Raw genomic sequence first — 14,023 nt, 5'->3', positions numbered from 1 at the left:
TTGAAATAATAATTGTGTCCTTCAAACTTTGCTTTCGTCAAAGAATGCTCAATTTGCAACAATTACACCCTTGCAGACCTTTGGCGTTCAAGTTGTCAATTTGTTGTGGTAATCTGAAGAGATTTCACCCCACGCTTCCTGACGCACCTCCCACAAGTTGGATTGGCTTGATGTGCACTTCTTACGTACCATACGGTCAAGCTGCTCCCACAACAGCTCAATAGGGTTGAGATCCGGTGACTGTGCTGGCCACTCCATTATAGACAGAATACCAGCTGACTGCTTCTTCCCTAAATAGTTCTTACATAGTTTGGAGCTGTGCTTTGTGTMATTGTCCTGTTGTAGGAGGGAATTGGCTCCAATTAAGCGCTGTCCACAGGGTATGGCATGGTGTTGCAAAATGGACTATTAGCCTTCCTTCTTCAAGATCCCTTTTACCCTGTACAAATCTCCCACTTTACCACCACCAAAGCACACCATCACATTGCCTCCACCACGCTTGACAGTTGGCGCCAAGCACTCCCCCAGCATCTTCATTTTTTCTGCGTCTCACGAATGTTCGTCTTTGTAATCCAAACACCTCAAACTTAAATTCGTCTGTCCATAATACTTTTTTCCAATCTTCAGCTGTTCAGTGTCTGTGTTCTTTTGCCCATCTTAAGCTTTTATTTCTATTGACCAGTCTGAGATATGGCTTTTTCTTTGCAACTCTGCCTAGAAGGCCAGCATCCCAGAGTCATCTCTTCACTGTTGACGTTGAGACTGGTGTTTTGCAGGTACYGTCTCTCCTTTTCTGGGGAGTTTCCCATTGCTTAGAAGGCAGCCACGGTCGTCCTTATTTAAAGGGGGAGATAAAGCTGATCCTAACTGTTATAGGCCTGTTTATTGACAGGTTTTTCCAACACTTTTGATAATCAACTGACTGGCTTTCTTGATGTCTATAGTATTCTCTCGGGTATGCAATCTGGTTTCCGCTCAGGTTATGGATGTGTCACTGCAACCTTAAAAGGTCCTCAATGATGTCACCATTGCCCTTAATTCTAAGCAAATTGTGCTGCTATTTTTTTGCCTTGGCTAAAGCTTTTGATATGGTAGACCATTCCATTCTTGTGGACCGGCTAAGGAGTATTGGTGTCTGAGGGGTCTTTGGGCTGGTTAGCTAACTACCTCTCTCAAACAGTGCAGTGTATAAAGTCAGAATCTGCTGTCAGCCACTGACTGCCACCAAGGGARTACCCCAAGGCTCAATCCTAGGCCCCACGCTCTTCTCAATTTACATCAACAACATAGCTCAGGCAGTAGGAAGCTCTCTCATCCATTTATATGCTGATGATGGTCTTCTACTCAGCTGGCCCCTCCCCGGATTTTGTGTTAAATGCTCTACAACAAAGCTTTCTTGGTGTCCAACAAGCTTTCTCTACSCTTAACCTTGTTCTGAACACCTCCAAAACAAAGGTCATGTGGTTTGGTAAGACGAATGCCCCTCCTCTCACAGATGTTATTACTACCTCTGAGGGTTTAGAGCTTGAGGTAGTCACCTCATTTAAGTACTTGGGAGTATGGCTAGATGGTACACTGTCCTTCTTTCAGCACATATCAAAGCAGGCAGGCCAAAAGTTAAATCTAGACTTGGTTTCCTCTATCGTAATCGCTCCTCTTTCACGCCAGCTGCCAAACTGTAAACTGGTCATCTCTGTATACCCGTCGCAAGACTCACTGGTTGATGCTTATTTATAAAACCCTCTTAGGCCTCAACTCCCCCCTGTCTGAGACATCTACTACAGTCCTCATCCTTCACAACACCCGTTCTGCCAGTCACATCTTTAAAGTCCCCAAAGCACACACATCTCTGGTCGCTCCTCTTTTCAGTTCGCTGCAGCTAGCGAATGGAACAATCTGCAACAAACACTCAAACTGGACAGTTTTATCTCAATCTCTTCATTCAAAGACTCAATCATGGACACTCTTACTGATATTGTGGCTTCTTGTGTGATGTATGTTGTTGTTCTCTACCTTGCCCTTGTGCTGTTCTCTGTGCCCAATAATGTGTGTACCATGTTGTGTTGCTACCATGCTGTGTTATGTGTTGCTGCCTTGCTATGTTGTCTTAGGTCTCCTTTATGTAGTGTTGTGTCTCTCTTTGTTGTGATGTGTGTTTTGTCTTATATTAATTATTTATTTTATCCCAGGCCCCGTCCCCGCAGGAGCCTTTTTGCCTTTTGGTAGGCCGTCATTGTAAATAAGAATTTGTTCTTAACTGACTTGCCTAGTTCAATTTAAGGTAAAAAAATATATAATTACATACATTTAAAGTCATTAGCAGACGCTCTTATCCAGAGCGACTTACAAATTGGTGCATTCACCTTAAGATATCCAGTAGACAACAACTACAATAGTGCATCTAACTCTTTTAAGGGGGGGGGGGGTTAGAAGATTACTTTATCCTATCCTAGGTATTCCTTAAAGAGGGGGTTTCAGGGTCTCCGGAAGGTGGTGATTGACTCCGCTGACCTGGCGTCGTGAGGGAGTTTGTTCCACCATTGGGGCAGAGCAGCGAACATGTGACTGGCGCGAGCGAACTGTACTTCCTCAGAGGTAGGGAGGCGAGCAGGCCAGAGGTGATGAACGCAGTGCCCTTGTTTGGTGTAGGGCCTGATCAGAGCCTGAAGGTACGGAGGTGCCGTTCCCCTCACAGCTCCGTAGGCAAGCACCATGGTTTGTGCGGATGCGAGCTTCAACTGGAAGCCAGTGGAGAGAGCGGAGGAGCGGGTGACGTGAAGAACTTGGAAAGTTGAACACCAGACGGGCTGCGGCGTTCTGGATGAGTTGTAGGGGTTTAATGGCACAGGCAGGGAGCCCAGCCAACAGCGAGTTGCAGTAATCCAGACGGAGATGACAATGCCTGATTAGGACCTGCGCCCTTCCTGCGTGAGGCAGGGTCGTACTCTGCGAATGTTGTAGAGCATGAACCTACAGGAACGGGTCACCGCCTTGATGTTAGTTGAGAACGACAGGTTGTCCAGGATCACCCAGGTTCTTAGCACTCTGGGAGGAGACACAATGGAGTTGTCAACCGTGATGCGAGATCATGGAACGCAGTCCTTCCCCGGGAGGAAGAGCAGCTCCGTCTTGCAGATTCAGCTTGAGGTGGTGATCGTCATCCACACTGATATGTCTGCCAACAACAGAGATGCGATTCACCACCGGTTATCAGAGGGGAAAGGAGAAGATTAATGTGTGTCGTCTGCATAGCAATGATAGGAGAACAACCACCTACGAGAAACACTACACAACATAGAAAACCACAACCACACCAACACAAAACAACACCAAACTATACATCAGACCACACTATCAGCACGTACGCGACTAAAACCCAACCCCACACTAAATACACACAGACGAGCAATAGAACCGACCTTCCAACCCCTGACGAACACACACAGGCAGCCAGACCACATCACCATTCTATCTCTCTCTCAGGACATCGCACGCCACGAACAACCCTCAAAAAACCCAGACCCAGAAATTCTCAGCCCACAGCCACACCTTCTTAGATAAAAGCACCACCTCGTCAACGGAATCAGGACCGCCACACATCACACACTGACACCGCCAGCGAATGAGCACCAGGCTCCGGACGAGGGCTCGGACAGCGAGAGCACGAACATTCCATGATATCCACAACTATCAAAACTGGGACCACCAAACCACGCAGCTCTCATACGCAAAGATAACGCACCACACAGAACCAGAGTCTCTCAGACTACACTAACAAAACGACACACAAACGCTACCCACCCAGCTCGCAACACCCACACAACCAAGACGCAGTCTCCACGTCGAAACCAGCGACACTCCTTAACCACCTGCGAGCACCCACTCTCTGGATCAACAACACAGACAAATCATCTCTGACGCCAACAGACAGCCACAAACGATACGCCACGAGCGCCACACGAACCTGGCCCAACAGGACAGAGACACGCTTCTCAAATCGAGTTCGGAGAGAAAGACAAAGCGAAGGAATCACTCCTCTCTACCACTGTCACATTCATACCATCGGCAAGAGACCCACCACCAAACAGGCACGACACTGACTACCACACACCACACAGCTACTTTATCCAAACGACCAGCGCATATCAGCACACCCTCGCATCCCCTATGCACACACAGACCGACACAAAGACAGCTACCCACACGCACAGACGCTCACACTGCCGTTCGCAAACCACCAACATCACCCACAGCAACAACCACCGCTGACAGATACATGAGAACCCCAAAGGTCTCCGCCCACACATGTCTGTCTGAGCGACGAACAGACAGAGAGAGGGCGAGACGATTCAAAGTCACAACGCGAGCCCAGCGTCTCGCCATTCCGGGCGGACACCACAACACCGACCCAAACCAACACAAACAAACCACAAGAACCAAAGCACCGACCTCACAACGCACCACCGCCCCGACACAGTCCACACACACTCTAACTCACCACGAAGCGAGAAGAGAGAGGCGGACACAAAAGAGGTCAAAGACAACAGAGCCCTAGCGGCCACGTGTGAGCAGAACCCAGACACCACACACAACACAAATCACACAACAGTCAATCCAGATCCTGACCTAAGCAAACGAACCCGCGAGATGTCTACCTCAACCCTTCTCTCTCAAACAACATCCTCTTCTAACGAATCCCAATCCGCCAGAGAACGGACGGGGAGGCCCAACGCGGAGAGGCACGAGCAACGGACATATCACAAGGAAGCCAGGAGAACTGCGTAGGCACAGAGCCCTACCCTACGTCAAGCAAAGCGACCAGCAACCCCGACTTGACCAACTTTAGCGACCCAAAAGACAGAATGCTAGCAATTGGCTTCCCACGCCACAGCAGACATCAAGAAGCAGGAGAAATGCTACGAAAAGGAGCAGGGAGGCACATAGACAAGCGATGCCAGGTCCGCAGAGGCGCACGTTTCCTCCACACTACTTCCCCCCACACGGACAATGCAACCCGGAGCACCTGATATATATAACAGCTGAGAGACACAAACGTATTGATACAACCATACGCACGATGCTAGTTGCAAGTCTCCACACTCACTTACAAAGAGATCTAGGGTCCTGTAATCTTCTCTATCATAGATTACACTTCACAACTGTGAGACGCGAATCCTAAAACAAAAATCCAGAGAAACACATCACTGTTATTTTTAAGTAAAAATTGCATTATGCATGACATAAGTATGTGAACATCAAGAAAGCAAACTTAATATTTGTACAGAAACCTTTGTTTGCCACAATACAGAGATCATACGTTTCCTGTAGTTCTTGACCAGGTTGCACACCACTGCAGCAGGATTTTGGGCCCCTCCTCCATACCAGACCTTCAGCTTTCACGGGGCTGTCGCTGGGCAATACAGACTTTCAGCTCCCTCCAAAGATTTTCATTGGTTCAGTCTGAGACTGGCTAGGCCACCCGGGACCTTGAGATGCTTCTACAGACCACTCCTTAGTTGCCCTGGCTGTGGTTTCGGGTCGTTGTCCTGCTGGAAGACCCACCACGACCCATCTTCAATGCTCTTACTGAGAAAGGAGGTTGTGGCCAAATCTCGCGATTCATGGCCCCATCCATCCTCCCCTCAATACGGTGCAGTCGTCCCTTCCCTTTGCAGAAAACGCATAAAATAATGTTTCCACCTCCATGCTTCCACGTTGGGATGTGATTCTTGGGGTTGTACTCATCCTTCTTCTCCTCCAAACAGCCGAGTGGAGTTTAGACCAAAAAGCTCTATTTTGTCTCATCAGACCACATGACCTTCTCCCATTCCTCCTCGGATCATCCAGGATGGTCACTTGCAAACTTTCAGACGGGCTGGACATGCGCGCGAGCAGGGACCTGCTGCGCCTGCAGATTTTAATCCATGACGGCGTAGTGTGTTACTAATGGTTTCTTTGAGACTTGGTCCCAGCTCTCTTCAGGTCATTGACCAGGTCCTGCCGTGGTAGTTCTGGCTGAGCCCTCACCTTCCTCATGATCATTGATGCCCACGAGGTGAATCTTGCATGGAGCCCCAGACCGAGGGTGATTGACCGTCATCTTGAACTTCTTCCTTTTCTAATAATTGCGCCAACAGTTGTTGCCTTCTCACCAAGCTGCTTGCCTATTTCCTGTAGCCCAGCCCATCCAGCCTGTGCAGGTACAAATTTATCCCTGATGTCCCTTACACAGCTCTCTGGTCTTGGCCATGTGGAGAGGTTGAGAGTCTGATTGAATTGAGTGTGGGACAGGTGTCTTTTATACAGTCAACGAGTTCAACAGAGTGCAGTTAATACAGGTAATGAGTGGAGAACAGAGGCTCTAAAAAAACTAACAGGTATTGTCGAAGACGCTGAATTCTTACTGGTTGGCTAGTTTCAAATACCTCATCATGCAATAAAATGCAAATGAATTACTTAAAAATCATACAATGTGATTTTCTGGATTTTTGTTTTAGATTCCGTCTCTCACAGTTGAAGTGTACTACCTATGATAAAAMATTACAGACCTCTACATGCTTTGTAAGTAGGAAAATCGGCAGTGTATYAAACACTTGTTCTCCCCACTGTATATATATTTAAAGAAGCTGCCAGTTTAGGACTTGTGAGGTGTCTTTCTCAAACTAGACACTCTATTGTACTCCTCTTGCACAGTTGTACAACCGTCCATTAATGTATGCACTGGTGTTCTCCCCAGACACTTTGAGCAAATGAAAGACGACTCCATCGTTTGCAACATCGGCCACTTCGACTGTGAGATTGACATGAACTGGCTCAATGCCAACTCAGCCGAGAAGATCAACATCAAGCCGCAGGTTGGACTAACCCCCCCCCCCACACACACACACCCTAGATGTGCTATATACGTTATGTTGTCTTTTGTAATTTAGTTCTCCAGTTTTGTCCTAAACTACCGTTCTCCTGCCAGGTGGACCGCTACCGCATGAAGAGTGGTCGCCACATCATCGTCCTGGCCGAGGGCAGACTGGTCAACCTGGGCTGCGCCATGGGCCACCCCAGCTTCGTCATGAGCAACTCTTTCACTAACCAAGTGTTGGCCCAGATTGAGCTGTGGAAGAACACCAGCAAGTACCCCCTGGGAGTCCACTTCCTGCCCAAAAAGGTGAGCCATTTTTAAGAGAAGYGACGTAAATGCACTTGTCTTTTCATCATTAGATTGACACACGTGTATTCTGTAGCTATTTAGTTGTGAGCGTCCTRTATACGTTTTTTTCACAACCTGTAAAGGGTTCCAGGTTTTCTTTGCCTGCAACTCTGTACAGTTTAATAGGAAAAAAATGTAGTGTCACTGTATTCTGAAATTGACCCCACTAACTCCTGGTTGAAATAAGTGCTTTCGAATACCGTGAAAAATATCAAGTGGACACAGGTAGCTTTTTTGAGTTCNTATTCTGAAATTGACCCCACTAACTCCTGGTTGAAATAAGTGCTTTCGAATACCGTGAAAAATATCAAGTGGACACAGGTAGCTTTTTTGAGTTCGCAGAATTGGACATGTATTTGTAGTATGTTATCAAATATGCTCCATTAACATTACATCGTGGCCTTTATCCAGTTTGCAGAACCACGTAATGCATATATTATTTCTTTGGTCTCTGCTTGAGTTGAGGATGTTCTTAATGCATTRCTATTGGCAATTCTACCATCTGACKGGGTCTTGGCAATTTAACTATCAAACTGGTTGTTATTTTAAGGCGTTATGAATAGTTGGATTTGAGCATTGCTTTCACTTTTTTTTTTTTTGCATCATTTTTCAAATGGATGAAGTATATTATATGATGTCTTGTGACTATTCAAAGAAATTGAAACTAGGCTGAATGGGCWTAATGGCTTTGATTAACCCTGTAATCGGTAGCCGAAATGAGGCTCTTTGTACTTGGAGCTGAAATTGAGCACTGCGCAGTCATTTYAAATKGAGTGACACATGGGTTGTGGTGAACATCTTAAGGCCTTTAACTGAAGCCATACACTCAGAGCTGAGCGCAAGAGATATGCTGGTGGGAAGTTGGGAACAAAGCCAGGGATGGTTCGAGGTCAGTCTATTGCCTTAAGAATSTAGTTTTATTTATTTTGTTTAAGAGTACATGGTCTGTCAAACATAAGAACCACCACTGTGATATCCCTCATTCTTTTCCTGCTCGACCTAATGTTCAGCCTTTTTTGACAGCTCTTTTGTGAATGTCTGTTCTTGAGACTGGCATTGAGACCAGTTTTGGCATTTTTGCTGCGATTTTGACCTTACTGATTGRGAGCAACCAAGCATGTTTTTGTTTTAAGAGGAAAATGTGATTTGCGTGACGATTGAACCCATTACTAATACGTTTTGTCCCAGTGTAAGGAAACTTTATTCTGAATTTGACTTGTAATATCCTTTTTCTCTTCTTTCTGCAGCTGGATGAGGAGGTGGCTGCCGCCCATCTCGACAAGCTCRGCGTCAAGCTGACTAAGCTGTCAGATAAGCAGGCCAAATACCTGGGACTTAACTGCGAAGGACCCTTCAAGCCCGACCACTACCGCTATTGAAAAGTTTGACAGGAAGGTGGCCAAGCAGCGGCCCAGAGTCATGGTGCAGTCTGGAGGTGGTGTGGTGGTGCATGGACACGTGGGTCTGGGTAGGGGAAGATTCCCAGGAGTCTTCTGGTGGCTAGGACATTTTTGCTAATGCTCTGCTTCAACTTGCATTCAAATTGTCTTGCCCACTGTATACACTTGCCTTTAGATTCTAACCAGAGCTCCATTGCCTTTCAAGTAACAAGTGCTTAATGGCTTCTAAAAGCCCCATTCTTGTTATAAATTGCATTCCCTCTTTAATAATGGAAAAAGCCTAATGTATTTTAGTTGAAAGCCCCAATCCCTGTACTATTCAGGTTAACATATACAATGTAGTGTCTAATATGGCAATAAGTGCTGGTTTCGTATTGTCTTAAGGAAAATCCACCAAAGCAGTTCTTTCCTGGCTTCAGGTATACTTACTCAGTTCTAGAACATCTGTAGTGACTTCCCTATTCTGTTTTTTTTAGCTTTATCTTGCCAGTGTTGTGAGCTGTGACAGAATGGGGTGTGGTCAGGTTAACTATAGTGCCATGTTTTGCGGTTACATCATGTATATCTCAAGCGTTGCATTTCATTCGGGGGGTGGACTATTGTGAAATGTGATGCAATAAAGATCACATTTTACTGGGTTGTAATTCTCTTTTATTAACTTTTGTTGGATTGCTGCATGGCAAATGCAATGCAAGAGTTGAAATAATGCAATGCTGGCAACAATGCAGAGGGCAACTCCACGCAACCTTCCCGGACCCCTCAATTGAAAATGACAGATTCTGCCAGGACACTTCATTACTGCAATTTGTCTGCCCTTTGCTTAAGTCTATTCCAAACAGGTGAAAATTGACACGTTTGAACCAAACTGGAGTTATGCAAAGCTATTCGTTGGGGGATTGCGTGGATGAACGCTATTAATTCAAATTTACACTGCAATCTCCCATCAACTTAGAGATTTTGCTTTTGATTCAATGCTACTTGGCTCTGGAGGATCCATCAGCTAATTGAATAATGGCGTTTTGTTTCTCCGTTATTGGCACCAACTCAGTGGCCTGGTTAGTGTCCGCCCTGAGATTGGAAGGTTGTGAGTTTAATCCCTCGCCGAGTCATACCAAAGACTGTAAAAATGGAACCGGATGCTTCTCTGCTTGGAACTCGCCATTAAGAATATAGATTGGAAGGCCCTGCGATAGACTAACGTCCTGTTGAGGAGGTGTATTTCTGCATCAAGCTGCCTCGTACTACAGAAATATGAACTGTTCCGGATCGCGCAAGGTTGCTTACCTTTGTTATTCCTTGTACTTGTCTCCACGCCAACTCGACATATTATGAAGAACTCTACAGTATGCGTTACAAGTATTTGGGTTTGAATGTTAGTCAAGAAAAGGTATGAAGAAATTATTTTAAGGCTGGAATCGTAAACTACAGTCTRCTTAACGCTCATTATTTTTGTACATATAAAAATCAGCCCCTGGTATAAATACTGCAACACAGAAGTCTGATACTCAATCTACACCCACAGCTGTATTGGTGTGTATTCTCTAAAAGGTAGTCGTTCTAGGAAAAATCTAAACTCAGGTTTCTATAGAGACATTAAGTTATCCATRCCACCAGAGGGTGAAGGGGGACCTGTATACAGTTCACCTGCAGATATGGCACACCTTATGTACTCACCTATGGTAATAACTAGGTAAGACCGTGTACAAAATCAATATTACCTTACATACAGTGTACAAAATATTAAGAACACCTGCTCTTTCCATGAGACTGACCAGGTCAGCTACAGGTTAATATTGGTTCATTATTTGGCAGGCACTGAASAGACAAATGTGACAACTAGCTAGATGGCTACAGTAGTTGCCTTGGTAACCAAACAAATAGACTTGCTAGTTTAGCKAAGCAAACCATCATCCAACTTTACTATTATGAAAATCTAATTCAACAATGAAGTTAAGGTTTCCAATTTGACTTTTGCTTTCAAAAGCAGTTCAAATAGAACATGTAAGAATGAACTTAGCCATTGAATTACATCGTGCAATAGGGAAATAATGCACACTCTAGAATGCCCTTCAAGCCAGTCAGAAATGAGTATTCAACAATGCCATGGTATAATCRAAGATGTTCTATCTGTGGTAAAATGGTTTTAAATATGCATTGATAAATGATTAAATGCACATTTACCTCAACCTTTATAAAGGGTACCTTTAATATAAAGTGTTACAGGTTGTTTATTTGACCATTTTAAACATCTATCAAAAGACCACGTACMTACGAAAAAAGATTGCAGTCAGAGTGCAGTATAACTGCAGTATTCTGCAATTACTGCRTCCAAAATACTACAGTTACTGCACTTTCAAAACTGCAATCTTTTTTTGTAAGGTTGGGAATGCAAGGGGTAACTTTACGGATAACCAAAGTACCCTGTGGGCCATTAGACATACTGAAACGTTGAAATTGCTGCCAAAGTGTTTTCCTGGGGCACGTAACTGCTCAATCAACCTTTTTCTAAGATTATTTTCTTTTKCCTGTGAATGGGAAACAGCTGCTGCATGTGGTACCCAAAGTGTCACTCCCTCCGGTTGATGTGTTTTGGCTCCTCACTTTTATGACTTGTACTGGCTGGGCCTGGTCAATGTTTACAGCCCAGCTCATTACACTGCTCTGAGCAGCTCAGTYCTCTATCATGAGAGCCACTGGTCTGACTTTGATCTACGCAATGCTGTTTACTGCAAGGTTTTGTCATTGAAAGTGTCTGAAAAGTTGTCTGCACACCAATGTTCTAGAATATTGGACAATTGGCTTTCATACTTTCTTAGTTCTCTGGGAGGCAAACTCAGCAAAAAAAGAAACGTCCTCTCACTGTCAACAGCGTTTATTTTCAGCAAACTTAACGTGTAAATATTTGTATGAACATAAGATTCAACAACTGAGACATAAACTGAACAAGTTCCACAGACATATGACTAACAGAAATTGAATAATGTGTCCCTGAAAAAGGGGGGATCAAAATCAAAAGTAACAGTCGGTATCTGGTGTGGCCACTAGCTGCATTAAGTACTGCAGTGCATCTCCTCCTCATGGACTGCACCAGATTTGACAGTTCTTGCTGTGAGATGTTACCCCAATCCTCCACCAAGGCACCTGCAAGTTCCCGGACATTTCTGTGGGGAATAGCCCTAGCCCTCACCCTCATATCCAACAGGTTCCAGACGTGCTCAAAGGAATTGAGATCCGGGCTCTTCGCTGGCCACTGGCATTCTTTGCAGGAAATCACGCACAGAACGAGCAGTATGGCTGGTGGCATTGTCATGCTGGAGGGTCATGTCAGGATGAGCCTGCAGGAAGGGTACCACATGAGTGAGGAGGATGTCTTCCCTGTAACGCACAGCATTGAGATTACCTTCAATGACAACAAGCTTAGTCCGATGATGCTGTGACACATCGCCCCAGGCCATGACTCCACCTCCAAATCGATCCCGCTCCAGAGTACAGGCCTCGGTGTAACGCTCATTCCTTCGACGATAAACACGAATCCGACCATCACCTCTGGTGAGACAAAACCGCGACTCGTCAGTGAAGAGCACTTTTTGCCAGTCCTGTGTGTCCAGCGACGGTGGGTTTGTGCCCATAGGCGACGTTTTGCCGGTGATGTCTGGTGATGACCTGCCTTACAACAGGCCTACAAGCCCTCAGTCCAGCCTCTCTCCACCTATTGTGGACAGTCTGAGCACTGATGGAGGGATTGTGCGTTCCTGGTGTAACTCGGGCAGTTGTTGTTGCCATCCTGTACCTGTCCCGCAGGTGTGATGTTCAGATGTACCGATCCTGTGCAGGTGTTGTTACAGGTGGTCTGCCACTGCGAGGACGATCAGCTGTATGTCCTGTCTCCCTGTAGCACTGTCTTAGGCGTCTCACAGTACGGACATTGCAATTTAYTGCCCTGGCCACATCTGCAGTCCTCATGCCTCCTTGCAGCATGCCTAAGGCACGTTCACGCAGATGAGCAGGGATTTTGGGCATCTTTCTTTTGGTGTTTTTCAGAGTCAGTAGAAAGGCCTCTAGTGTCCTAAGTTTTCATAACTGTGAACTTAATTGACTACCCTCTGTTAGTGTCTTAACGACCGTTCTAAAGGGGCATGTTCATTAATTGTTTATGGTTCATTGAACAAGCATGGGAAATAGTGTTTAAACCCTTTACAATGAAGATCTGTGAAGTTATTTGGATTTTTACAAATTATCTTTGAAAGAAAGTTTCGTTTTTGCTGAGGCTACCTATACACAAAAAGTGTATCATTGTCACCCCCTGATCTGTTTCACCTGTCTATAGGCTTGTCTCCACCCCCCTCCAGGTGTCACCCATCTTCCCCATTATTATTATTTTTACGAATTATCTTTGAAAGACAGGGTCCTGAAAAATTTCTTTTTTTGCTGAGGTTAGTTACAATATGTCATAATGGGCTGCTGGTCTATCACAGCTCTGTGGCTGTGGATTCTGAATTGTGCCTAAAGAATTTTTATACCAGTAACTATTTCACTGGGAGGACAATGGCACCGGAGGGGATGGCTACTGTTTTACGGGCTCCTAACCAACAGTGCTGTTTTGTGTGTTTTTTTGCGTTGTTTGTAACTTATTTTGTACATAATGTTGCTGCTAACGTCTCTTATGACCAAAAAAGAGCTTCTGGATATCAGAACAGCGATTACTCACCTCGAACTGGATGAAGATTTTTTCTTTAATGAGTCCGACGCGAATGACAAGTTCCTTGGTGTCCACCACGCCAACAAACTATCATGGTCCAAACACACCAAGATAGTCGTGAAGCGGGCACAACAATACCTTTTCCCCCTCATGAGACTGAAAAGATTTGGCATGGGTCCCCAGATCCTCAAAAAGTTCTACAGCTGCTCCATCGAGAGAATCCTGACCGGTTGCATCACTGCCTGGTATGGCAACTGCTCGGCATCTGACGATAAGACGCTACAGAGGGTAGTGCGTATGGCCCAGTACATCACTGGGGCCAAGCGTTCTGCCATCCAGGACCTATATACTAGGCGTGTCAGAGGAAAGCCCCAAAAATTGTCAAAGACTCCAGTCACCCAAGTCTGTTCTCTCTGCTACCACAATGCAACTGGTACAGGTACCGAAGCACCAAGTCTAGGTCCAAAAGGCTCCTTAACAGCTTCTACCCCCAAGCCATAAGACTGCTGAACAATTAATCAAATGTCCACCCGGACTATTTACTTTGCTTTGTTTTTACAGTGCTGCTACTCGCTGTTTGTTATCTATGCATAGTCACTTTACCCCTGTCACTTTACCCCTACTTACATGTACAAATGACCTCAACTAACCTGTACCCCCGCACATTGACTCGGTACCGGTACCCCCTGTATTTAGCCTCGTTATTGTTAATTTCTTGTG

The 14,023-nt window shown here is 45.4% G+C and overlaps 1 protein-coding gene across 2 annotated transcripts in view; it reads left to right on the top strand.

Moving 5' to 3' along the window:
• ahcy (adenosylhomocysteinase) overlaps positions 1–9,237 on the top strand; it is a 39,784-nt gene extending 30,547 nt beyond the window's left edge. Inside the window, exons 8-10 of one of the 2 annotated variants that reach the window (XM_023983985.3) lie at positions 6,737–6,854; positions 6,968–7,162; positions 8,452–9,237. In XM_023983985.3, the coding sequence (XP_023839753.1) occupies positions 6,737–6,854; positions 6,968–7,162; positions 8,452–8,583 (445 nt within the window). In that variant the 3' untranslated portion in view covers positions 8,584–9,237. The remainder of the gene's footprint in view (positions 1–6,736; positions 6,855–6,967; positions 7,163–8,451) is intronic. The other variant, XM_023983994.2, reaches the window with a different exon arrangement.
• Positions 9,238–14,023: the final 4,786 nt, after the last annotated feature.

This window comes from Salvelinus sp. IW2-2015, linkage group LG1 (genome assembly GCF_002910315.2).
Source record: "Salvelinus sp. IW2-2015 linkage group LG1, ASM291031v2, whole genome shotgun sequence".
In the NCBI taxonomy this organism is placed as follows: Eukaryota; Metazoa; Chordata; class Actinopteri; order Salmoniformes; family Salmonidae; genus Salvelinus; species Salvelinus sp. IW2-2015.
This window is presented reverse-complemented; position numbering and strand designations above follow the sequence as displayed.